General features: G+C 47.7%; 1 protein-coding gene across 3 annotated transcripts in view; it reads right to left on the bottom strand.

Annotated features, from left to right (window-relative positions):
• MTOR (mechanistic target of rapamycin) overlaps positions 1-27,550 on the bottom strand; it is a 125,574-nt gene that overhangs the window by 8,262 nt on the left and 89,762 nt on the right. For all 3 annotated transcript variants that reach the window (XM_018059919.1, XM_018059918.1, NM_001285748.1), the window contains 20 exon segments: positions 27,082-27,182; positions 25,287-25,402; positions 24,029-24,106; positions 23,734-23,841; positions 20,269-20,394; positions 20,048-20,179; positions 16,268-16,383; positions 15,240-15,357; positions 10,664-10,915; positions 9,893-9,993; positions 9,119-9,215; positions 7,001-7,099; positions 6,585-6,707; positions 6,192-6,374; positions 5,649-5,783; positions 5,254-5,428; positions 3,838-3,973; positions 3,080-3,227; positions 2,375-2,497; positions 992-1,074 (listed from right to left, as the gene is read on the bottom strand). In XM_018059919.1, the coding sequence (XP_017915408.1) occupies positions 992-1,074; positions 2,375-2,497; positions 3,080-3,227; positions 3,838-3,973; positions 5,254-5,428; positions 5,649-5,783; positions 6,192-6,374; positions 6,585-6,707; positions 7,001-7,099; positions 9,119-9,215; positions 9,893-9,993; positions 10,664-10,915; positions 15,240-15,357; positions 16,268-16,383; positions 20,048-20,179; positions 20,269-20,394; positions 23,734-23,841; positions 24,029-24,106; positions 25,287-25,402; positions 27,082-27,182 (2,550 nt within the window).

The following is a 27,550-nucleotide window of genomic DNA, read 5'->3' as shown; positions in this document are numbered from 1 at the left end:
TAATGACAGCACTCAGGCCAAAGGCAGCACTCCACCCCGAACTTTTACAAATAATTTTTATTGGAACACAGTCATACTCATTTGTTCATGCATTGTTTTGGGCTGCTTTTGTGCTGCAGCAGCAGAGATGAGTACTTGTGATGGAGACTGTAAGGCCAGTGAAGCCTAAGATATTTACTATTTGGCCCTTTATAGAAAAAGTGTGCTGACCCCTGCTCTAGGGCTCAAATGAGAATTGACCTGTGTGGATCACAAGTTGCCCCATGATACCAAGACAGTTTGTTTCCCCAAGGTCTTTGGTCACAGGATAAACAGTCACAGGTTTCTGGCAGTGCTGGCATCTCAGAGTGACAAGGCTCTTCAAGACAGGCTCTCATCTCCCTGAGTCCCGAGCTCCTCCAGGCAGGAGCATCTGGGTATTCTGGACAGGTGCTCTACCAAGTTTTTTAAAAACAGGAATTTATTATTTTTGTGGGATTAAATTTTTTTACTCTCAAATAATTGCCTGAGAATGATCCCAGAAGAAAAATTGTAGACATCAGAATATTATTATTTTAAAAAATTCTGAACATTCCTAAATGACTTCTGCAGTCAGTACATTTGGATGAATTTTAATATGTAGAAATATCAGAGGGATCTATTTTGGTTGGTTTTAATTACAGAAATAGGATTATTTATCTTAGCATAGTGATGATTGATAAATGTTTATTGAATTAATAAAATCAACTAGATTTCACATGGATTTTAATACATTAAACCAACCTATGGAGAAAGTACCCCTGAACTATGGTTTTTCTTCTCTTTAGTTTGACGTGTTGTTTTGATGGCATGGACAATAATAGGGGACTAAGGTTGATGCTGCAAAAAACAGCTGAAGTACAAAATACAAATATTTACCAAACGGTCATAAAGCTCACTGGAAAACAAAATGAAATCATTCATGAAAACTATATAATGGAGAAAGAATATTCAAAGAAACAAATTCACTTACCTATCGCCCAGGCCCAAAATATACCCAACCATAGACATGACCGCTAAAGAGCGGGTATAATTGGTTCTTCGATCAAACCACACCTAGAACACAGAAGCACATGTGAACCAAGGCTCTGAAAACTAACTGGTTTTCAACACAATTATATCCTAATCAGTTGTTTGCTTCAACAATAACCAGTTAGAATGTATAAGGGAACAAAAATTATTCATAATTACAAAATTAATAAACTCTGCTCAGAATAAACTTGATTGGAAATGTGTAGAACTTGGATGACTAAGTAAATTAACCCTTGCTTAGAAACATAGAGACTAGAGTAAATGAAAATATCCATTTAAGGCTATCCACTTAAGACTGAAAAGATGCAATATCCTTCCAGATTTAATACATTCAATGTAATTTCAATAAAAGTTTCTTGGGAATCTTGACAAAATGATCCTAAAATTTACCTGGAAAAAAATTACATGTAAATAACTAGTGAGAAAAGACTTGTATTAACAGTGGGATACTTGAGGATAAATAGGCAGAAAGATCAACGATACAGAAATTCTAGAAAGAAATTCAAGGGCATATAAGAATTTAGTATATAATAAAAGTTGACTTTGTTACAGGATGGATTATTTGGTAATACTGTGTGTGTGCGAAGTCACTCCAGTAGTGTCTGACTCTTTGCGACCCCATGGACTGTAGCCTGCCAGGCTCCTCTGTTTATGGGATTCTTCAGGCAAGAATACTAGAGAGGGTTGCCATGCCCTCCTCTAGGGGATCTTTCCGACATAGGGATCGAATATGTGTCTCTTGCATCTCTTGCACTGGCAGGCAGGTTCTTTACCGCTAGCACCATCTGGGAAGCCCCTGGTAATACTGTCATGTTGGTTAATCACCTTAAAAAAATAAAATCTATACCCTAACTTTAAATTCTAACTTGGGTTAAGGATTTAAATGTAAAAACAAATCTTATAATTAATACAAGAAAATCTTGAGGTGGAGAGAGCATTTCTAAATATAAGCCAAAGAAACTTTAAAGAAAGGATTTTTTAAAAATCTATTCACTTCTAACATTTAAAAATGTACATCAAAACCAAAACAAAATAAAAACTTCAAACCTAGAAACATCCTATTAACGAAATTGAAAAACCAGATAAATAGGAAATTAATGATATATATGAAAAAGATTTAACAGCCTTAATAAAATACTATTGTAAGCAATGGTTGAAACATGAAACTATCTACAGCTAGACTACGTGGCTCGGCCATTTGGTTTCTGCTCTAAAAGGCTACACATCACCTACGGCTAATCGTTACAGGACATGTCCACCAAGTGTACAGGAGCAAACAAACCTTCCTGACGAGAGGGGAGGTTGGAGTGCAGGGGCGCCATACCTCAGAGCTGGGGCTCTTCAGCCACAGCAGTTTAGCCAGGTCATCCCCAGCTGTGTTGTTGACAGCATGCTCAAACACCTCGACCTTCTGCATCAGAGTTAGATGGTCATAGTCCGGAGCCATCTGCACCAAGACACAAGTCTGAGATGAGCAACGCATATCCAGGAAGAAACAAGGCTCTGAGGCCAGGCAGAGATGGGTTCTGATTTCACCACTGCCACCAAAAGGAGAAGCAGTGGCCACTCTAACCTGAGGACCACAGGAGGGGCCAGGGCACAAGGGGCAAGCATCAGGCCTTGCCTCGGTACCAGCTTCAGTGTGAACGAGAGCACTGGGAGGTTCATAAACTTTCTCACTTTTCTCCCTCACACACCTACTGAACACTGCTTCCCTGCTTCCCCATTCAGCCAGTCAGCGCTGTGTACCATGTTAGGATCAGCAGATGTATGTTGCCTGATGAGTAATACTGTCCAGTCTCATGGAGGGTGATGAAAACCTAATTGCTGGGCTTTAGGATCCTTGTTTCTTAGAGGTGGTTATCTGCTTAAAGACTCATACCATTAATCCTTTGTCAACAGCTAATTCCCTTGAATAGATTTTTCAGTGATGGAACAAGGAAAACAGCTCTGTACTAATTCCTGAACTGACTTGCCAGCTTCACCCTCAAGACACCAAAGTGTTGGGTCTGGCAGCCTCATCACGTACCCGCAGCATGATGCGATGCTCAATGTTGAGAAGGATCTTCTTTTTCTCCCTGTAGTCCCGGATGAGGGCGTGCAGCGTGTCACAGTGGGGCACCCAGCCGATGAGGCCCGAGTTGGTTGATAATGGAATGACAGCGTATCTCTGGATGCTAAAGCCCACAGGAAAGCAGGGTCAATGAACAGAAAACAGAGCAGACCTTTGAGCCACTCGTGGCATATGCAAACTGGTTTTAATGAGCCTATCCACACAAGGCTGTTGTGGGGCATGTGATGAGGGACGTGGTGTGATGCATAAAACCTAAAACACAATTGGGGCTGATGGTATAAAGGTACCACCAGTGTTCCCAACCTGCCTAACAAACTCACTGCTTTGGGGGAACAATCCCATGATGACTTCTAAGCCTAAAATGACCTCCCCACTTAACATCCATGTTCTTAACAGAAAGAGGAGTGAGAGAAGCCTGAGGACAGGACGGGCTTGTTAGGGCGGTCATTTCATTTGGCACAGAACACATCAAATTTGTGGAACCTCCCATCTAAAGGCCATGAAATGTTCCTTTCTGAGTCCTCTGAAGGACTTCCCCTGAGAACACTCAAAACCAATGGAGAGTCTTTCTCTTTGACATCTTGGCTACTGATGACCTCCTGTCAGGTACAGAATCATTTACTTGGCAAAGGTAAGTGACGACCTGGAAGAGAAATAAGAAATAACTAGATTTCTCTAGTTATCTAGAGCTGTCTCTGTGGCATCCTGAATACCTGAGGTTTTTCCGAAGAGACGTTGGGTCATTGGCCAGAAGGGTGTTGACCAGGCCAAAGAGCTGCATCACCCGTTCGTCCTGCCGCAGGTCCTCATGGCCCTTCAGGAGGAAGACAAACTCATGCCCGTTGCTGCCTGTGGGGAGTGAAGCGGGGAGCAGTCAGCGAGGATCAGAGGGTTTCCATCCTGTTGGCTGGGGGACCACTACTGCATTCGCAGGTTGGGAGACACATACCATACCCAGTCACACTGTCCTGACAAACGGAAGAAACGTGCCCTAGAATGGGTGAATGGCCATCAAAAGAATGGCCTTCTTTTTGATGGTCCCCCAGTGACATGTTCGACTCAACAGTAAGTAAAGTTTTTTAAAAAGCTCCATCTTCAAGTGCCAGGAATGAGTCTGTACAGAGATGGTCACTCTACATGTTACCTCCCCAACCCACTCTCTGTCCTGCTCTGACCTTAGAAGCCTGGACTCCTAGAGACCACATCCCCTGGACTCCCTGGTGTGCTTGGCCAATGGGGGCACTGTCAAAAGGTTAGAGGGTAGAAGAGGGAGAGGTCGGGGTACCTGCCCCTGACAACTGGCCAGATTCTGGTTCTAGAAGTAGCTCCCTCCCTTGGTCTGGACCACGGCATCAGGGGATGCCTTCTCTTTCTAGGTTACAGCCCTTGCCGGGCTCCGTGCCCTCTAGGTCTGAAGGGCGGGGGTGAATAATTATACACTTCATACTACTGGCCCTCTTAACTCAGCCATGCCTCTGAAAACAGTCCTTCATTAAAGTCTCTTTAGTTAGAAGCTGCTGAAAGCTGACCAACACGCATGTTAGTATTAGAAGAGACCAGCCTACAGAGACAACCACCCAGCATTTGCCACCGCTGGTGAATAATCACTATTTAAGAAACATGAGTACTGTTAAAGGTGTGAGAGCTCCGAGTACCAGCAGAACACTCAGGCCTTCAAAACCACCCTCCTGGTGGCACACCGCACTGTCAGAACTACTGCTTCACTAAGTTCACTTTACAAAGCCTCCCCGCAGAGAGGATGTGAAGTATAAAGAAGGACACTCCAGCCCAGGTGGCCTTCCTCAACATGGCCTGTCACCTGCTGTGCTGCATCCGCAGCCTCTTTCTTCCTGATCGGCCCCCTGACCGGCCCCTTGCCAAACCCACCTCCGTGCTGTAGGCCTGCACGGTTCCCTTCCACCTGCACTGGGGTAGGGCTGATAAGCCTCACCTAAGGAAGCACAACAGTAGGAATCAACTAGAAGTCCCAGCGAGGATGTCCTTCACTCGACTCTCAATACATGGGAGAAAGGTTAGTGGTGTGGACAGCAAGCAGTTGCGTCAGGAGGGGAGGGGTCCCCCGGGCTGGGAGGGAGACTCGAGTACCGAAAGTGCACAAGGGGCCTTACCCATAAGCGTCAACTTCCGGGGCCTCTGCTTGGATGTGATGACTTGCAGAGACGGCGCAATGGATTGAATGCGAATGATGGGCTGGTTGGGGTCATAAGTTCCCGGCACAGCCAGTTCCAGATCCCGGCACATCAGAAGTTTAGGGGAGACGTACTGCAACTCTAAGGATGTGAGCTGTGAATAGTTACCACAGGGTTTAGCTTTCTGCCTCTCAGGAGGAACTGAAATGCCGTTTACATATTTTTCAATGGATTGCTAGTAGCCATGCCTTGTCCCAAAGTCCGCAGGTAGAAGTGGAGCCAGGTGCTGAGGACTTAGTATCAGGATGTTCATAGGCAGCGGAACAGAAAGGACTATAATGACTGGTAACCCTGTTAGAGCCATGAGATCCTACCTGAGGCAGCTGCTTGGAGATTCGTCTGAATACATGGTAATAGAGGTCCCAGGCTTGGGTGAGGTCCTTGACGTTCCCTGATTTCATGTACTTCCTGCACCATTCCTGGGCCTCCATTAAATCTCGACCATATGCCTGAGAGGGGAAGCAGGAGAATGAATAAGGTGTCACTTGTGTTGACTAAGCCCAACTCTGAGTCCCCAGCAGGCAGCAGAACTGCTCGGGAGGGTATGCTGGCCGGACGGCACTGGCTGGGTTGCTCGGCAGCTTTCCAGTCCTGGAGCCCAACCCTCAGGATGGCTTCTCAGGTAAAGTGAGGTTGGAAGAAAGACGAGATGGCCTTGTGAGGTACCTCGTGGTTTTCTAGTTAAAGTTTTGGAAGGGTTCTTGTAACTTCATGACAATTCTATTTCTGGTGTTTTATATCCTGTGACCTCCCTCCATTAAAATACATTTTATTCAAGTCAGCAGAAAGGTTAGAGGGAAAGGAGTCTGCTAAAGACTTTGGGGTCCCGTCAGTTCATGTCTTTTTTTATCCCATACCTGGTTAAATGATGTTTCCTTCAGTGTCTGGGGTCCCCGCTCCATCATGGCGTGCAGGGGCTCCAGCACCTCAAACATGCCTTTCACGTTCCTCTCCCCAAAGTACAAGCGAGATGCCTCTTCCAGGCCTTCATGCCACATCTCGTGCCAGAGGATGGCCACTCGGATCAGCTCCTCACTCACCTGGATCAGAAAGGGGATGAAGGGACGTGCTAAGGGTGAGCTAAGCTCAGAAAGGCCCATCTCGGAGAAACAGGAGGAACTCCTTCCGGCAGAGGGAGTACACGGCCTCGCCCTGAGGAAGGAAGGCCATCTCACTCGAGACCTCTGCTTGGTGGCTCGAGCGTCTCATTCGAGACCTCTGCTTGGTGGCTCGAGTCTGCCTGGACTCACCATCATGGCCTGCTGCACCAGCGTGTTGCTGTGTTCGCACATGTTCTTCAGGATTTTGTTGGCTGCGTTGTGCCGGGCCGTGGTGGTGGACTTGGAGGCCACTGTCAGCGGGTAGATGAGGGCCTGAAGCAAGCACAGAAGGAGCGTTTGCAAATGTGTAAAAGGAGGATGACAAGAGTATGGTGCTGACACTCATCCAAGTCTACCAGGCAGGGGCTGTGTGGCCTTGGGCGGAATTTTTTCTTTCCCAGAAGACCCTAGGTCCCTGAGCCTGTCAGCTGGGCAGACGCTCCTGGGGGCAGGACAGGACTCTTGGCTCCCAGGGGCATTTGCGTCCCTAGAGCGGTTTAGGAAAGGTTGATGGCCAAATCAAAGGTCAGTGGTTAGACGGAAAAGTGCCCGGGGACTCCACGCACCTGGGGGTGGTACCGACCAATGTCTGTGAGAAGCTGGTGGATAAGACGTCCCACCAGGGGCCTCGGCGTATCAATTCTTGCAATGAGCTGAGGTATAACCTGATATTCAGAAAGACACAGTATGCAGCCTATGAGATGTGGAAACAACTCCAGTTATTCTTCTGAGCCATGAACAGCTCTTGCAACTGGTTTGATAGATACTGCTGGGCATGGAAATGGTTTATCCTTTTCAGTTCTCTAAAGGAATTGAAGAAAATGTGGAGTCTTGACCTTGGGGGTGGATCGCTGCTTCCTTACCATTGTATAGTGCGTGCTCCTCTCAACACTGCATGATTCTAAGAGAGACAACGAGCAAGACCTGACCCATCCTCACCAGTAACCCAGTGCCCTCACCTGAAATCTACCTGTCCCCCCCTGGAACTCAGTGCCCTCACCTGTAACCCAGTGCCCTCACCTGAAATTCACCTGTCCCCACTTGTAACCCAGTGCACTCACCTATAACCCAGTGCCCTCACCTATAACCTAGTGCCCTCACTTGAAATCCACCTGTCCCAACCTGTAACTCGGTGCTCTCACCTGTAACCCTGTGTCCTCACCTGTAACCTGGTGCCCTCACCTGTAGCCCGGTGGCCTCACATGAAATCCACCTGTCCCCACCTGTAACCCAGTGCCCTCACCTGAAATCTACCTGTCCTCACCTGTAACCCAGTGTCCCACCTGTAACCCAGTGCCCTCACCTGTAACCCAGTGCTTTCACCTGTAACCCAGTGCCCTCACCTGTAACCCAATGTCCTCACCTGTAACCCAGTGCCCTCACCTGAAATCCACCTGTCCCCACCTGTAACCCAGTATCCTCACCTATAACCCAGTGCCTTCACCTGAAATCCACCTGTCCTCACCTACAACCCAGTGCCCCACTTGTAACCCAGTGCCCTCACCTGCAACCCAGTGCCCTCACTTGTAACCCAGTGCTCTCACCTGTAACCCAGTGCCCTCACCTGTAACCCAGTGTCCTCACCTGAAATCCACCTATCCCCACCTGTAACCTAGTGTCCTCACCTGAAATCCACCTGTCCTCACCTGTAACCCAGTGCCCTCACCTGTAACCCAGTGTCCTCACCTAAAATCCACCTGTCCTCACCTGTAACCCAGTGCCCTCACCTGTAACCCAGTGTTCTCACCTGTAATCCAGTGCCCTCACCTGTAACCCTGTGTCCTCAGCTGTAACCCAGTGCCCTCACCTGAAATCCACCTGTTCCCACCTGTAACCCAGTGTCCTCACCTGAAATCCACCTGTTCCCACCTGTAACCCAGTATCCTCACCTGAAATCCACCTGTCCCCACCTGTAATCCAGTGCCCTCACCTGTAACCCAGTGCTCTCACCTGTAACCCAGTGCTCTCACCTGAAATCCACCTGTCCCCACCTGTAACCTGGTGTCCTCACCTGAAATCCACCTGTCCTCACCTGTAACCCAGTGCCCTCACCTGTAACCCAGTGCTCTCACCTGAAATCCACCTGTCCCCACCTGTAACCTGGTGTCCTCACCTGAAATCCACCTGTCCTCACCTGTAACCCAGTGCCCTCACCTGTAACCCCGTGCTCTCACCTGTAACTCAGTGCTGTCACCTGAAATCCACCTGTCCCCACCTGTAACCCAGTGTCCTCACCTGAAATCCACCTGTTCCCACCTGTAACCCAGTATCCTCACCTGAAATCCACCTGTCCCCACCTGTAATCCAGTGCCCTCACCTGTAACCCAGTGCTCTCACCTGAAATCCACCGTCCCCACCTGTAACCTGGTGTCCTCACCTGAAATCCACCTGTCCTCACCTGAAATCCACCTGTCCCCACCTGTAATCCAGTGCCCTCACCTGTAACCCAGTGCTCTCACCTATAACCCAGTGCTCTCACCTGAAATCCACCTGTCCCCACCTGTAACCTGGTGTCCTCACCTAAAATCCACCTGTCCTCACCTGAAATCCACCTGTCCTCACCTGTAACCCAGTGCCCTCACCTGTAACTCAGTGCTCTCACCTGAAATCCACCTGTCCCCACCTGTACCCCAGTGTCCTCACCTGAAATCTACCTGCCCTCACCTGTAACCCAGTGCCCTTACCTGTAACCAAGTGTCAATCTGGATTGCTTTCACCCCTTCCACTAAGGCTTCATTTACATCTGGCCAGTGACCATAATCAAACCATAAGGTGAGAACTCTGGAAAAGAAAAAGGAAAGTCTTAGAAACTTTAATTTGCCAGGTTTTGCCTGTTTTCTCATCTTTGAGACTCTTGAAGAGAAGTGCCGGCGGGGTCCCAGAGCAGTGGCTCCAGTGTTCTTGGTCTTGGGAGCACTTAGGAGTGGGGTGGTGGTGGTGGCTGGCAGTGCCTGACTGGACACAGACCATCCCCAGGGAATGCCTTGCCACTCTAGACAACAGGGAGGGATCACCATGCCACCAGCTCATACATCTAAGAGATGAGTCCATGGATAAGCTTTGCATGTGTAGGAAGAGTTGCCTCTAACACAGCAGTAACTAGCAAACTTGGCACTTAGCCGGGAAACCCCCAGACACAGGAGGGCTGGACACTGACAGCCTCTGGACTGACCGGCCTGTGCTATTTGTTTGGGCCTTTCAGAGTCACCTCCGAAAGCTGAAGGGATTCTAGCAATATTCTGAGAAAGAGTTGGGCGGCTTCTTCCTACGGAACAGGTTACACACCGGAGTCCTCAGGCACTGCTCCTTCCTCTTTGCATATTTCACCCATATGAGTGAGGCCCAGTAACCTGTGACTCTGGGATGTACTCACGGGGGTGGGAGGGAAAGAGGACTTTACGGGTGACTCCTGTGACCTGCCCCCGACATGGCATGACCAGGACTTCCCTTCCTGATACCTGAGCGTGTCCTGGAGGTTGTTGCCTCGTGACAAGGAGATGGAACGGAAGAAGCCCTGGACAGCCGGGACAGTGTACATCAAGAGGGTTTTAGACAAATCCTGTTGGAATACACATATGTTAGTGACACTCCCACCTCAGCTTTCTCATCTGTAAAATGGGCAGAACAGCCCACTAAATAGCACATCTCCAAGAGTGGTTATGAAGATTAAATCAATTAATGCACAAAAAGCTTTTAGATCAGCACCTGACATGTAGCAAGCACCCAGTAACTACAATGGTGGCCTAACTGTTAATATCTTGGGCTAACAGTAGCTTCCTGGACAGGGTGGCAGAGGAGGTGGGACCAAGACCCTGAACATGCTGATCTCTGGGCTTATCAGCTGCCCCAGAGCTTGAACTGACTGCCCCAGGGGAAGTGGAAGGGGAGAGAAAAAAACAAGAGTGGATTCCGCTGGGCTCTGTGCCCAGAGTGGGTCCGCAGATGTGCAGGCCACCCCCACACAGGTGCGGAGAATGAGCTCAGCCACGTGGGAGGCATGACAAGGACCTCATTCTTCAGCATGGAGGCTACATCAGGTCCCCAAACGCAAATACACATACAGCAGTACCATCTAAACAATGCCGGAATGCAAGCCATGCTTTCTGGCTTCTTCTGGGGCTTCAGAGCAGAGCCTCAGGCTCCTGTAAGGCTAACCAGGGCTCCATCCTCAGGGCGCCTGGTGCCCGGGTCAGTCCGTGATAGTCAGGGGTGGGGTGGGGGGCAGGTACCTCAGTGACCTTCTTCTGCAGAGGAGACGGGGTAGGGCTGTTCTCGGTGCTCTCAGCCTCACTCTCGCTGTTGCTGCCCTCAGTGCTGGTGGCGGTGGCGGTGGCGGTGCCCGCTGTGGTGGCAGCAGTGGCCGCGTTAGTGATGTTGGCCCCACTGGCATGTCGCAGCTTCTTCTTCTCATCGCGGGCTTGGTTCTGATGTTTGTAGTGGAGCACAGCCTCAAAGTTCATCACTGCCCATGCATGCCAGGCCTGGGGGCAGGGTGAGAGGACAGACATGGAGGCTGTGACAAGAGCTGGGGCAGGAGGCTCGGGTATCAAGGGCCTCGAGGGGTGTGAGGCCCCAGCTGAGGCTAAGCAAGGGCTGCCCTTTCTTTTCAGTGGTCAGTAAAGCGAATCCTCACTTCACTGCAGCGGAACACTTGGGAATGGGGTATTTCACTAAGTCCAATGTGATTCATTCATTCTGCGGTGCATCTGTTTTATCAGGGACTTTGGTGGGTGACGTAGGATGAGGGGGCATGTGAAGAGGAGCACGCCATGGGCCTTGACTCAGGACCTGTTCATCTAGAGAAGAGGTCACTCAAAGACCTGCAAATAGGTAGAATGGGACGGGGCAACGAGAGAGAGACAACAGGAATGCCAGGTGCAGGGCTCGGAAGGCTTCATGGAGGAGGGATTTGGGGCAAGTCTTGAGCCACGCTAGATGGGTGGGGAGGGAACAGGAAGGCACAGCAAGGATATCCTGTAAGAACAGAGAAGAAGATGCAGGTGGGCAAGCAGCATGGTTCACAGAAAACAGACATGTGCCTGAAGCTTAGGACACACCCAGGAGGGCAGGGAATTCCCAACAGAGCTTTTAAAGATGGGTTAAGTGGCTTCCCTGAAGGTCCGGTGGTTAAGAATCTGCCTGCCAATGCAAGGGACATGGGTTCGATCCCTGATCTGGGAAAATCCCACGTGCTGCAACTAAACCCGTGCACCATAACTACTGGGCCAGCACTCTAGAGCCAGAGATGTGCAACTACTGAAGCCAGTGCACCACAGGGCCCGTGCTCTGCAACAAGAGAAGCCACTGCAATGAGAAGCCTGTGCACCACAACTAGACTGTAGCCTCCATGTGCTGCAATTAGAGAAAAACAAAAAAGACCTAGCATAGCCAAAAACAAATAAATAAGTACAGCTGTTTTTTTAAAAAGATAGGTTAAGGGAATTCCCTGGTGGTCCAGTGATTAGGACTTGGTGCTTTCACTGCTAGGGCCTGGGTTCAGTCCCTGATCAGGGAACTAAGATCCTACAAAGTGTGGCTCTGCCCACCGCCCCCAGAAAAAGAGAGATGGGTTAAAAGCTGGATTTGAAAGATTCCTTTGGCAGCAGACACAAAACAGATTATGGAGGAGAGCAGAAGTTCAGAGAGTGAAGGTAGAGGTCTTAACCAGGCAGAGGACAGTGGGAAAGGGGGCACACTAAGAGCACAGGCCAGCCGTGGAGGGTGACTCGCGGCCACTGCTTGTCCCTCACACCTGGCTGAGGGCCTGTCAGAGATCAGTGGTCAGTGACTGCCAGCCAGAAGAAGCCTTTGGTGCTAACTACTCACACCTCTGAGGGTTTGAGCTGTAGTAACGCTTTGAGATAGCACTGCCTGGTTTACAGGGCATGAGGCATACCGTAAATTTGCAGTGATAGCAAGACATTAAATAATCCACTCACAGTTGGAACTTTCTGGATAACTGGTAAATTTCTTTGAATCCCTTGCTAAAAACCTTGCTTTAACACAGAAGTGTCCATTTCCCCAGCTAAGCAGAGTAGATGAATCACTATCAACTTCTACTTGATGAATAAGAATCCTACAATGACCCAGGCTCAGCTTTCCCATACCTTCGTTTAATCCACAAATACCTGTATATGTACAGTGAGCTGGAGGGGGTCACAACAAACAAGACAGAAAGAGTCCTGCAGGAACGTGGGATTAACATGAGTCACTGATGGGAGATGACAGCACAGAATCAATAGGCCCAGACTAAAGCCAGTTTGTTTTTTTTTTCCTGTGTTTCTTTCAGAAAAGTTGAATGAAGGAAAGTAATCTGGTTAGGACATAGTTCTAATTAGTAAGGCTCTAGCTGGTCAAAGGTTAACTGGACATATTCTTCCAGTCTTGGACTGAAGCTGTCCTAGACAGAATAATTACTGCTTCTTTCACAAAATGGGCATTTTTCAGATCAGACTGATACACGCTTAAAGCACGGCAAGAATTTTACTGTAGATGTTTCTGGGGCCTTCAGATGCAGGTTTTGACCCCAGAGGGATTCATTCCCAGAGTATTAGCAGGTTAAAGAGACACCGGAAAGGAGTGGATGACATCTGCCTCACAGGCAGTCTAACCTGGAGGCCCCTCAGAAAAGATACTAAAAAACACGAGAAAGCATGCTCTCACCAGAGGTGTGTACTTCCAAGACTTATTCCTCTACCAGTCAAGCTTTTATACATTTTCTAGTTTTCTTTATCTTCTTGAAAATTTTCCTATGATATAACAGGATGTTAGAGCTTTCCAACAGAAACAGAAAGTTCAGTTCTTAGATGAGGAGCAGGCAGGGATGGAAATCATAAAGAAGCTGGGAAGGAACAGATGACCCAAGGGAAGATAAAGTTCCAGAGACTAACTGTGTGTCCAGATGGTCTAAGAAAACAAGCTGCTAAGAGTCTGTAAGACTGGAGAGGGTATGAAGAAAAGGGAACCTTTTGTGCTGCTGGTGGGAATGTAAACTGATAGAACCACTATGGAGAATAGTATGGAGGTTCCTTAAAAAATTTAATAGAACTACGATAACAACTACCACAGGACCCAGTAATCCCACGACTGGGCATATACCCTGAGAAAATCATAATTCAGAAAGAGATATGTACCTCAATGTTCACTGTAGCAATATTTCTAATAGCCAAGACGTGGAAACAGTCTAAATGTCCATCGACAGACGAATGGATAAAGAGGACGTGGCACATATGCACATCACTACAATGTGTAATTATAGAGCTGCAAGCACAGGCTGGAGTCAGGGCTGCCGGGAGAGATATCAGTCACTGCAAACACGCAGAGGACACCACCCTTACGGCAGAAAGTGAAGAGGAGCTAAAAAGCCTCTTGATGAAAGTGAAAGAGGAGAGTGAAAAAGTTGGCTTCAAGCTCAACATTCAGAAAATGAAGATCACGGCATCTGGTCCCATCACTTCATGGGAAATAGATGGGGAAACAGTGGAAAGTGTCAGACTTTATTTTTTTGGGCTCCAAAATTACTGCAGATGGTGACTGCAGCCATGAAATTAAAAGACGCTTACTCCTTGGAAGTTATGACCAACCTAGATAGCATATTGAAAAGCAGAGACATTACTTTGCCAACAAAGGTCCGTCTAGTCAAGGCTATGGTTTTTCCAGTGGTCATGTATGCATGTCAGAGTTGGATTGTGAAGAAAGCTGAGTGCTGAAGAATTGATGCTTTTGAACTGTGGTGTTGGAGAAGACTCTTGAGAGTCCCTTGGACTGCAAGGAGATCCAACCAGTCCATTCTGAAGGAGGTCAGCCCTGGGATTTATTTGGAGGGAATGATGCTGAAGCTGAAACTCCAGTACTTTGGCCACCTCATGCGAAGAGTTGACTCATTGGAAAAAGACTCTGATGCTGGGAGGGATTGGGGGCAGGAGAAGGGGACGACAGAGGATGAGATGGCTGGATGGCATCACGGACTCAATGGACGTGAGTCTGAGTGAACTCCGGGAGTTGGTGATGGACAGGGAGGCCTGGCGTGCTGTGATTCATGGGGTCGCAAAGAGTCGGACACGACTGAGCGACTGAACTGAACTGAATGTGGTATATAGTAATATAGCAAATTACTCAGCTATAAAAAGGAACAACATGGGGTCATATGTAAACATGTGAATGGACCCACAGTCTGTCACACAGAGTGAAGTAAGTCAGAAAAACACATTGCATGTTAACACATATATGTAGAATCTAGAAAAATGGTACAGATGAACCTATTTGCAGGGCAGGAAGAAAGAAGTAGAGAGTGGTCATGTGGGCTCAGGGGATTAGGGAAGGGTGGGACGAATTGGGAAATTAGGATTGACATACATATACTACCATGTGTAAAACAGATAGCTAGTGGGCAGGGAGCTCAGCTCAGTGCTCTGGGATGACCTGTAAGGCGAGGTGGGTGAGAGGAGGTCCAACAGGAAGGGGATATATGTACACACATAGCTGATTCACTTCAGTGTACACAGAAACTAACACAACACTGTAAAGCAACTATATTCCCATTAAAAAAGAACAAAAAGATGACAGCATCTCCACAGCCATGCACACACTCATGGTGTAGTAAATCTTTTTCAGGTGAAAGAATCTCTCAATCTTTCTGTATCAGTCAGACCTCTGACTGACTTGCTCTTGGCACTCAAAGAATCAAACTCGTGGTCCCAGACCAGGCCACCGAGGCTCTGCGGTGAAGCATGAGCACCCTGGGGCGCACTGGCCGGCGTCTGGAGGCAGCGGCGGGGAGCCCGGCTCACTCCCGTCCCCGGTTACCTTGTACCAGCTGCGGTCGTGCTCTGTGGCGGCGCTGTAGTACTGCAGGACTTTGGGGATCGTGCTCTCGTTGATGCCCTGTAGGTTTAGCTGCCACTCCCCGAGTTTCAGGAAACATCTGAAAACAGAGAAACCAACCCTGTGTTGCCCCCTCCTCAGAAGAGCCGTGCTGAGGAGGACGACATCCTGGGAGCACAGCGGCCTTCCTGTGGTGGACTCCCAGTCTACAGAGGCAGCACGACTGAACCACCTGGATTCTCAGCCACCTGGAGGAAAACTGACAGGTTTGGGGCACCAGTTTTTTAAGGGATGGTCTCTTCTTGCTCTCTTTCAATGCTAACATAAACCAGGTAACTGGCACACTGAAGTGTGAATGGACCTGGCTTCCCCAAATTCATTTCGGTGGGTGGCAGCTGCTGAGAGTAAGTTTTCTTATGGCTTTCTTTATGGCTTCTCCCCTGTTTTCTGGCCGTGCTGTGCTACATGCAGGGATCTTAGCTCCTTGACCAGGAATGGAACCCAAGGTCCCTGCAGTGGAAGCACGGAGTCTTGATCACCGGATTGCCAGCAGCGTCCTCCATTCTTTGTATGATGAAATTAACAGCTAACGTTCACTGATATGTACTCTGTTTCAGGTACTGCTCCAAGTGCTTGACGTTCTCTTTTCACTAATCCTCACATCATCCTGTTCCACCCTAGGGAAAAGGAACTCTTACTATCCCCTTTTTAGATAATGAGGAAACTGAGGCACAGAGAGGTTAAGTAACTTATCTAAAGTCACACATCAAACCAGCAGCATTTGAAAGCTAGGAGTCTTAACTCTGAAGCTGGATACCAGGAGAAGAGCACACGGGTGCTCTTGGACTATTGGATCCTGGGAAAATAAGTGGCAGAGACTGTGGAGCACTGGAAAAGGTGAGAGAGATGCAAGCAACTGGCTGCTCTGGGAGCCTTGATCATGCCCATGGGGCAGAGGCTGATGATGGGGCGGGGCTGGGGTGTGACAGGCCTGGCCGTAGGGAGCTCACCGGGCCATGAGCTTGTGCAGCTCCTGCTTGTGCTGCTGGTCCTCGGTGGCAATGGCATGCTGGGCTTGCTGCTGCATGGTCTGAACAAAGTGCTGCATGTGCTGGAAGGCGTCAATCTGTAGGACAAAGGCACAGGGAGTCACTTGGCGTCTGGCCCAACACCAGGGGAAAGGAACTGCTGTTCACCCTCTCCCAAAGAACACCCTAGAGCATAGGGGAGGACAGGGGGCCAGGGCATGATGCTGAGAGATGGCTGGACTTGTCAAGAGGATTCATATTTTTTCAACTCAAGGAGTAACTCTCCTTGGCCAACTGCAATTACTAGTTTAACAAGCCTTAGAAAAGTTAATTGCCCAACTTCCCCAAATAAAAATCCATATGAAGTAATCGGAAACCACTGCTTAATTCACTATCAATATATTGCCCTGGGGGAAGTCAGACTTCCTGGGAGTTGTTTCAGGCTAGTGAACCCTTAGCATTTGTTTAAGACACTGTGTACCTTGGACACTAGCACAGAAAAAATTACAGTGTAAAAAATCTAATAGATCTGGGGACAAACCACAGTGGAGAAGAATATAAAAAACAGTGTGCCTGGTATGTATACACACATGTCTAAATCACTGCCATATAGCAGAAATTACACAACCTTGTAAATCAACTCTATCTCAATAAAATACATTAAAAAGATCTGACAGAACCCTCAGTACCCAAATAAGAACACAGAGATGGGGTGAGGTCCCTCATACATCCAAGTGGAGTGGGGAAGACACAAGCCAAGCATTTAGTTGAACAGGTTGGCTAAGAAGCAAAGGCTTCAGAGGGTCCTCAGGCAGTTCCATCTCTACAAGATTTTATACAAAGCGAGAGAGTAGAGCCAGAGTCAGAGGTTTGGGAGTCAGTTACAAGCCACTTGTATAAACCTGCCATGTCCACACGTACCAGCATCATGATAAATGGAGTCCAGACTCTTCAAAGGGCTTCAAGGATGAAGATAGAACACACAGACATAAGAAGCACAAATGGGAAAAACAGTGGATTCCAATCCACCGACACAGAGAGGGAAAATGGCATGCGACAGAAAATGAAAGAGAATATGTGTTCTCTGCTACAGGAAAGGAGAGAAAAACCCAACACTTCAAATAAATAAGGTCAAAACGATCTCCTTATGAATTATATAAGGTTTCCTTTCTTTTTTGAAAGTGGAAAAATGTTAGTAATGATAGCTCTGAAGGAAAATGAAATTCCCTTGCTTGGGGAGTAGAACCAACCTCAGATACTTTTAATATATAAAGAATTAAGTAATTAATTGGCATCAAGAGACAGAGGGCTTCACCCAGAGAATAATGACGTGTCAACGACTTACCAGGGAACTAATCCACACGTGAGGACAGAGCAGACACACACATGTTCTAACACTTAACAAGATACCTGTCTCCCTCACATCTGCCTTTAGTTTCATTCCTCACCACTGGCTTGAAAACTGAACTATACTAGCCTCCCACACCTGGGAAATGGTAAGTATTCTTCTAGTTTTTCTTCTATGGAAACTATACTGACTAGACTTAAATCTGATTAGGAAGAGAAAAGAGAATTGACCTCTCAAGACAAAGGTGGAGGATAACTGGGGCTTCCCTGGTGGCTCAGCTGGTAAAGAATCTGCCTACAATGCAAAAGACGTGGGTTTGATCCCTGGTCTGGAAAGATCCCACATGCTGTGAGCAACTAAGCCCACCCACGAGAACTACTAGGCCTGTGCTCCATAGCCTGGGAGGTGCAACTACTGAGTCTCCACACCACAGCTACTGAAGCCTGCGAGTCCTAGAACCTGTGCTCTGCAATATGAGAAACACTGCAAAGAGAAGCCCACACAATAAAGAGTGGCCCCTACACGCCGAAACTAGAAAAAACCCTGTGTGGGAACAAAGACCCAGAACAGCCATAAATAAGTAAATTATTATAAAAGAACAAAAAACCTCCTTCTTTTCTCCATCTCCAGGAAATGAGGAGGGGGGAAAATGATTCTTTCTCTCTTACAGATAGAAAAACTCACTTGGAGGATGGGGCTTCTCTTAGGCTGAGTGTGAGCTGGGCAGACTCTTCTGGCTCTTGACTGCCTGGGGGCATGTGGGCAAGAGCTAGGTTCTTGGCTTAGTGAAGTTTCCCAGAAGGAACCAGACTGTCTCTAGATTCTGTGAACTGTCTCTTCTAGAAGAACACTGGCCATACACCTACTGCCTGATGTTTTCCTGCTTTTCCCCATGTCTACCTGACTGAGGCAAGGCAGAGAGTCCAGTCCTTACAAAGGAAGAACGTAATGCTCAGAGAAGTAAAATGACTTGTTCAACAGCACAGTTAGTATTAATAGTCAGTCTTCTTGGAGTAGCTCCTGAACTCTTATGAAGATGTGGCATCTCTAGCTCCAGGCTTGAAGTTCAAGCCCCTAATTTTAAATTGATTTCTAAATTTTTAATCCGTGTGGTTTTGTGGTCTGCCTCCAGAATGTGGGCTCCTAAGAAAAGGCCATAATCTGTGAAGTTGGGCTGTAGTCCTACGTTGAAAGAAGCCACTCTGTGGTTGAGATATTAGCCAAGATATTCCTTATGCCTGCCTTCGGCAAGACATTCAAAGACTTGGAGGCTACACATAGGAAGGAAACCAGACTACATTCAGATCCAGCCACCTTCTGTTTTTCTCATTTGCCTGGACAAAGAGCAGGCTTTGAATCACAAGTGCTCTGGCCTGGGAGGCACACTAAACAGAGACTAAATAAACACGTCCTCCCAAACAACAACAACAGAGAAAAACCTTAAACTGCACATCTGGAGAAGGACACTTGGGCCATTACTTCTGAAGTATGCCCCAATCAAAGACCGAGGACCTAGGTGCATGGCTGTGGTTCCCACCCTGGGTGGCATTCAGAGTCACAGAACCCAGTACCCACAAAAGAGGTCAACTCCCAGCCACAGCCCAAGGATCTCCCAAGTGGGCCGTTAGCCCAGACTTGACTGCTCCTCTCTCCCGTCTCCCACAGCCACGGCTTCAGTGGCTGCTCTGCGTTCCTTCCTCACCTCAGGGATACTGTGGGCACAAAAGGGGGAAGACAGCTGGGACTCCCTCCTCTGTTTCCTTAGGAGGATGGTGAGGAGCCAAAGCAGGTGCTGACGGTGCCTCCAGGACCTACTTTGGGCTAATTACCACCATCAGCCAGGTAGATTGTTTTTAAAAATAAAATAGGAAAAATACCACCAGAAGTCACATCTATTTCCCGAGGCCCTGTCTGTAACTAAAGTCAGAGGAATACCACACTGGCTTCAAGATGACTTTCCCCACTGTTTCTAGCATTACACCCTGGGTGTTGCTGCTTGTGAATCCAAACTGATGAGTGGAGAGGAGACAAGAAGTCTGAAAAACCAAGTTGGTCTTACGAAAGCTTCAGTCTGTGTTTTCATAAACACACTGCTTTTTTGGGTACTTCTCTTAGGGAAAAAGACAAAACAAAACACAACCCAGAAACTGTGCTTTTTCTGTTGCAGCATATTCTAGCTGCTCATAAAAAAAAAACTGTGAATACATGCATTGGTTTGACCCATGAGTATACGTGCATCTCCCCGAATGTGATTCACTTTTTGAACTCTGGCCCAAATAGCCTCCCCACGGAAGCGAACTCCCTGACATGGCGGTTTGGACACTGTCTCCTTTCTGGCCTGGAGGAGGCAGTGAGAAGCAGATTAGGCGAGTGTTCTACAGAAACATGGTCTGCTGCTGCAGTCAGGTACAGACCTTGCGGGCGCTCTTCCACATATTTTTCATGTAGGCGTAGGTCACCTGGGGGTGAACTGTTGGCAGAGGATGGTCAAGTTGCCGAGATGGATCAACTCCCAGGAGTAGCACTAAGGTTTTGTGAGCAAGCGCCTTCAAGACAAGTGGTCAGGTTAGACACAGGGCTGGACCAGGAGCAGTGTTCCCTCCTCATCCCCCACCCGACAGAGGAGGACACTCACCAGCCTGCCACTCTTGCCACACAGGCTTGCGTACTTGAGCCAAGTTCTCATGTCCTCATGAGGGCTGACGACGAGTGACCGCACCATGAGGATTTTCTGCCAGTCCTCCACAATACGCTGGCAGCCCTGGAATGTTCACAAGTGAGGATTAGATATGTGCTCTGCTACATCACCCCCTCATGGGCAACAGTGAAACCCACCCCGAAACAAAAAAAGAGATTCATTCTTATAATCTCATATTTCTCAAGAAAAGGGTACTGTGAGTGAACGCCTCTTAGGAACTTTTCAAAATTCAAGAAGCTACAGAGCAAGGCCTCTGGAGCCTGAATCACGGTCCATCCACTTACTACTTATCGTGACTCTTGGGTAAGTTACTTAACCTCTCTGTGACTGATCTGTAAAATGGGGTAAGAACCGTACCAACTTCATGGGGCTATGGTGAAGTTTAAGTGAACTAAATTATTTAATTTCTTTTCTGGATTGTAAATAATGTATTTTTAACTTTTTTTTGCCTCAGTCTCTCTGGTTGAAGATGACTATTGTTGACAAAAATTAAAGATGTATCATTCAAAATTTTAAAAACTACTTAAGTGTAAAAAAAAAGTTTAAATAATTAAAAGTTTCAACTGATGTTATTTGAAAGTTGGTGGCATTTATATTCCAAAAATTATTAGAGCCTAAACCTGCACTCAGATCTTGGCCTTGTCTTTCCTCTGCATTTCTTTTTTTTTAAATATCTCAGATCAAAAACCATACACAGAAGGGAAAAGACCTCATTCATTCACACGTATAAATTCCTTTGAATTAAAAACAGTGAACTAATCACTATCAAAAGAGCCAAGTTAATTTTATATTAAAAGACTGTTGAGAACACAGTGAGCCTCTCCTCCTCTACCTTCCCGCAGAAATCAGACGCAGAGATGAACACACAGGAGGACGGGTTTCTGGGATCTATCAATTCATCAGAGAATTCCATGAAACCAAACAAGCTGTCTTCCATGGAGACAGGTCTAAAAGTCTAGCAACAATGGTTGAAGGCTTTAAAATAACTTCACAAATATTTATTTATTTATTTATTTCTGGCTGTGCTGGGTCTTCGTTGCTGTGCAGGCTTTTCTCTAGCTGCAGTGAGCAGGGGCTACTATTCATTGCAGCGGCTTCTCTTGCTGTGGAGCATGGGCTCTGGGGCAAGCAGGCCTTAGCAGTTGTGACACGGGGACTCCACAGTTGTGGTTCCCAGCTGAACAGCTGCAGCGAATGGGCTTAATTGCTCCACAGCATGTGGGATCTTCCCAGACCAGGGACTGAACCTGTCTCCTGCACTAGCAGGCAGATTCTTTACCACTGAGCCACCAGGGAAGTCCAGTTGCAGGCTTTTAAAGATGACAGGACACAGTCTGAGTCTGAATAAAGAAGAGAAGGCAAGAAAAGAACCCTATGCAAGTAAGGCTGACCTCTCATACTGTCCCATGGGAGCTACCAGCTGGGGAGTTCAGCTGAATGGATCACAAAACGGCAGTCTTCCAGCCTAAGCAGTTAGTTGAATGTTCGGACAGCAAGCCATCCATAAGAGCCAAATTCCTACCGCAAAGTTAGCACTGTATTTTTAGCCTTTGGACCATCATCTTTCATCCCGTTAACGACAATGATTTGGAAAGTTAGAAAAACAGAACAAAGTACACTGAGTGACTGTTCTGGTGACTTCTCATCTGCCAGCTTCTCCCACATGCTGAAATCCCTTGGCTCTGGAAAGCAAAAAGTGTCTTGTGTCTCCAGGTAGGAAGGTCACGAAGGCCTAAGATGATGATGGTATTATGGACACAGTAAAGTCAAACATGGGTCTTCCCTCTCCGAGACTCATCTAGTCCACCCCCTTCTAAGTGTCTGGCTGGCCAAAGTCCCACTTGTTAGAAGGGCAGAAGATTAATCAGATCTCTGATTTGGAAACCCTTCACCCCATTACAGGCACTTAAAAAAAAAAAAGAAAAACGAGGGTGTGGACAAGCGGGAAATTCTGGCTTTGTGAAATTCTTTTCTGGGGTTCAATAGACAATTTTCCACCAAAACATTCACTGGACATTTCATAATTGCTAATAAAACATGGGAAGGAACTGCATGTGCTCATTTCACAGCATAAACGACTGTGTTCATGGGCGAGCCTCTGCCCCACTCCTTTCCTTTCCAGAGGAATGTGCCCGGAACTCCATGGACAGGAATGCAACTTGGAGTCAGAAGGCTCTGTCACAGCCTGAAAAGCTGGAAGCACAAACTTCGACTGGTCTGGGGACAGAATTTGGAATTAAGTGTGGATTGGATCAAGAGTAAACCGCTGACAATCGAGGGAGGCTGATTATGATGAGCAGGGGGACAAGTGCCTTCTGGAGCAGTGAAGGCTTTGCCAGTGAACTTCCCTTCTGTTTCCTCAGGGGACGGGAGAACTGTCCTTTCCAAGAACACTTGAGACTCCTGACTCCCAGGTTGGGAATCGACAGCTCCTCATGCTAAAATGATCAGAATGTACAATGCGAATACTAATGGAGAATTTGGACTAGTCTCTCGATGAGGGGAAACGTCGGTGGAAAAAAGTTTGCAGAGATTATTGCATGACTAAGACCTGAGGAACTGTAAACCGCAGTAGTAAATGAAAACATCAGGTCCCCCCACTGAAAGGTGGCCAGCAAGTGGATTTAGAGCAGTGGATCTCAGCATCAGCCACATCCTGGAATTATCTGGGAAGGCTGGAAAGATACTGATGCTGGGTCTATCCTCAGGACTTTTGTTCATCTGGTCTGACGTGACCTGGGTATTTCAATTTTTAAAAGCTTTCCAAGGTTATTCTGGGCTTTCCAGGTGGTGCAAGTGGTGAAGAACCCGACTACCAATTCAGGAGATATAAGAGACCTGGGTTCAAACCCTGGGTGGGGAAGATCCCCTGGAGGAGGGCATGGCAACCTATTCCAGTATTCTTGCCTGGAGAATCCCACAGACAGAGGAGCCTGGAGGACTACAGTCCACAGGGTTGCAAAGAGTCGGGGATGAACTGACTTAGCACATAGTACCAGGTCATTCTATCACATAGCTGAAGTTGAGAACCACCGATTTTGAGGTCAAGATTCTCAACTGGCTAGCCATAATGTCACTTGTTTAAGATATTTTCAAGAATTTCCTGGTGGTCCAGTTAGATTAGGACTCCATGCGTCCATTGCAGGGGGCACGGGTTTGATCTCTGGTTGGGGAACTAACAACCCACAAGGTATGGGGCATGGACAAAAAAAAAAAGATTATTTTCTTTTATTCCCTGAGAAGGGTAAAATGAAGCTGGAAAAGTGGTCATTCTCTCACAGCTAAAGGCTCAGGTGAAAAGCCCGTGGTGTTCTGCTTTGAATGTATACCGGGCCTCAGTGACGAGGCAGGGAGTGGATGCCAGCGGGGATCACAGGAGTGGGGAGGGTGGCACAGGCTCACCTGCAGTCTCTCCCACCAGATCTGGCGGATGATCTCCCGTCGCTCGGGGACAAGTTTGTACTGGATAACCTCCTCCAGCTCAGACAGCATGTGGCAAGAAACCATGGCCTGATGGAAACAAATCACATTCCAAAGTAATACAGCATGAAGAATCCGAAAGCCAGGCTTCATTGCAGTCATTCCTTATGGTCCCACAGGCACACTCCCGGCAGCCTGTGTGTACTCATGCACCCACTCTGCAAAAAGAACTGAACTGAGCTGGAAACCTGGCACTGCACAGGCAGTCCACACTTACCCCATAGGCCCGGCTGTAGCTCTCTCCTGCCATTGCTGTTAACTCTGCATCCAGTAGGTCCCGGGCTTTGTCGATGCACTGGAAGAGAATGGGAGAAGCACAGGAATGGAGCTACAGGCTTGGGAGCTGAGGGGTGCACTGTGATTTCTGGGCTTCCCCACCAGATGCACAAATTCCCTGTCTCACTGAAATCCCAGTGATGAAGAGAAAAGCTCACTGAAGAAGGGAAGAAACTTTTTACCTGATTTGAAAGCCCAGATAAAAGCATCCTCTGATTTCTCAGAAAAAACAGAAATATATGGCAGCCAAAAGCTCACCGTCTTAAGAGCTTGGGTGACAAAGGAAGGGAGACGTGTGCTTAGAAAGAGAATCACTGTGCTCTCGCATCGCAAGAGGACAGCCTGCAGACCGATCTGCTTTCAACTTCTTGCTGGGCATATTGATAAGAACAGACCGTGCAAGCACTCAAACGGCCCACCTGCTCTTAAGCACCTTGTCCTCCTAAGAGAGGGTCTCTGAAACTGGCAGAAAAATGCCCGATCCTCTCCAGGTAAATGGGAGCTTTTGTGTCTGGAATGTGAATGGCCCAGGACTGTTTTCACATCATGTAAACCAGAGGTCATAGGACGGCAGTCTGAGGCTTCTCTGTTTCATCAGTTAAAACCCCAGCATGGGGAACTCTTCCTTTCTTGAACGTTTCAGGTTAATGACTATGTGCCCGTCTTGCAGTGCTCAGAGCATTCACCCAAGCACCTCACCTAAGACAGTCTGGTGCCTGACAGAGTGGGTATGATCACCTCATTATTTTAGTCTGCCAGACAGCAGAGGATTTCCAAATAAAGTGCTGGCTTCCCTAGAAGGTGACCAGTGTGTGACATGCCCTCACAGCCAGAAGAGGTGGGATTTCTGTTGCAAGGGGCTCACTGCTCTCTGAATCCTCCTCTAGTGGACAGTTTCTCTCCACCATAGGGAACACTAAAGCAACACGGTAAAAAGGAGGCCACGATGACCCAAGAAGCCAACTCCAAAAGCAATCTACATGGTAACTTCCAGAACAGGTGTCCGTCTCAGAGCAGAAAGTGGCTGACGTGCTAGGAGTTGTCCTCTCACTGAGTCTTAGGCTCCTAAGCCATTCTAACGAGCCCGCAGAGCCAAATGCCAGAGCCTGTTTACACAGGTGCCCTGTGCCTAGGAGCTGACTGGGCACCCTTGATTACCATTTCATACTAGAAGGTTTTGGTTACATGTAGATTTTTACCTGTTGTGCCAAGGAGAAGAGGTCCTGATGTAGTGCCAGCACAGCTCTATAAAATGCCCCATCGTGGGTGTCCCGAGGGATCATACAGGTGTACTCTTCCATGCTGTCCCACTGACCTACATGTGCATACACGCACACACATATACACAGAGAAAACATCAGAGTGGTCAGCTTGCTGGGCTAAAGGCAGTACACCAAATAGGCCTTGTCATTGTTACTTGCATTTAGCTTGGGGTTCAAATAGGACAATCTTGAGGCTGATGTATCAGAATCCCGCAAAGAGCCTCTATACTCTGTGAGACTGAACAAGCCAATTTAACAACGCCATAGCTGTCTTCCAAACACAGGCCTCTGTGGCTGCCCCTGGGAGTTAGTTCCATGAGAGGTGGAAGGAGCTACACGAGTATGAGTCCACAGGTCAGGAGGGGGAGTGCAGCACCTCATTAACCTAGAGAACTCCCCGGGGACTCCCTCAGTGAGACCAAGAACCTTTCCCCTACCAGTGGAGCATCTCACAGTTCAGTGATACCTTGGAAATTACCTGCAAACAACTGATATGGATCATTATCTGGACAGGGGACAGGATGAGACAGTTTACTCGTCTCATGCTGGCAGCACCTCTGCCTCAGAAGAAGGCGATAAATATTTTAAGAGGCTCTGCTACAACAGAAAGATGGGCTAGGTCATAGCACAGTAGTCCTGTATCACGGCAGGCTGGGGAAATGGTGGCATCTGGGAACAGATATTTGCTTCCCCTGGTGGGGTGAGCATGTCTCAAATGCCAGGATTTCTAAGACCATCTGCAGAAAAGACACTGGCTTCATTAGTTGCACGCTGCAGGGCCCCCAATTTTATGAGGCCTTTCCCTGCCTTTTACTCCAGACCACCGGTGTATCCATTCTCTGTGCCTCTGGGCAAAAGTGAATAACAAACAGTGACTCCTCAGGAAGCAATTCATTTCTGAAAAATGTTCTGGATCCAGCTCAGAGCTCATGAAAGGAGAGGATGTGAGCTCTGTGACTCAGAGGGTGAGGATGCAGGCGGACGTTATGTAATCTTCCTCCGGACTCCACAGGTGCAGCTTCCACCTGGGACACCCACGGACCCTCCCTCTCTGGCCAAGAGCACTTCTGGGACAGACATGGATAATCCTCTCTGCTGGGGCCTGAGATCAGAACATGACACTTTTCTGTGGAGATTAAAAGGAAGTCGCTGCTTGAAAACACTCAGGGAGTGAGGAAGGTGGGTTAGTGTTGGGCAGCAAGGAGAAAAGAGAAAACAAGACTGTCAGAATGTCGGTAACTGCTAGAGGAGGTGAAGAGCATATAGGGACTCACTGTACCATTTACTTTTATCATCATTGGGAAAGTTCTACAATAAAATTAAGAAATCAAGGAGATAGACAGCTGACTGCTTTCATTATTCCTGTCGGGTAAACATGCTGGTAGAACTCCAGCAGTCATACTGGATCACGACACAGAGGCCCCAGGTGAAGCAGAAACTCAGAAAGAGGCTATGACAATGGAGCCAGAATGCAGACTCCACTGAGTATCTCCGTGTTGATGCTTGCACACTGTTTTCCCTGGCTTCCCTGTGAAGAGAGATTTGTATGCATGTCTAACAAGAAAGCCATGAGACAGAAAGGACAGATGGAAGAGGTGGAAGTGGACATGAACGGCTTCACGCTTCTGTAGACCTGACACTCTGCCCTCAGCCACGGTGCCTTGCTACTCAGAGGCGAGCCTCCAGCCTCACTGTCCTCCCCATGACTGGGTGCCTGGGAGAGCAGCCTTACCTAAACCCCATGCAGCTGCGGCAGCCATGCGGGCCATCTTGGCTTGGGTCTCATCATTAACCAGAGTCCATTTTTCACAGCACTGCTGGTGAAGCTGCCCCCTGAAGGAAAAGAATTATATAGCTGCGTTAACCGAAATCACCTCAATACCTGCCCATTTTTCTCTTGAGCCCCTTGGGCTAGCTGGGGGGTTGCAGGGGAACTGGATGATGGGGGTCTGCCTTCATCTTGAAGCCTTTAAAGAAAAAGTGCTTTCATGATATAATTGAGAAGTGTCTGGTGATTTGTCGTTTCTATGGTTTGGTGGCTCAGAATTTTCCTGACAATGAGTTTATCAAAGAGAGGGACTGTGTCTAACTTGATGCGACGTGAAATGTCCTAAACATCTGGCCCTCTTCATAAATATTAAATAACTTCTCTCCTATGCCAATGAACTCTGGGCTCTTTCCCTTTGGCAGGCCTACAGAGA

The sequence above is a fragment of the Capra hircus genome, chromosome 16, assembly GCF_001704415.2.
Source record: "Capra hircus breed San Clemente chromosome 16, ASM170441v1, whole genome shotgun sequence".
Lineage (NCBI taxonomy): Eukaryota > Metazoa > Chordata > Mammalia > Artiodactyla > Bovidae > Capra > Capra hircus.
The sequence above is the reverse complement of the archived record's forward strand: the minus strand, read 5'-3'. Positions and strand labels throughout refer to the sequence as shown.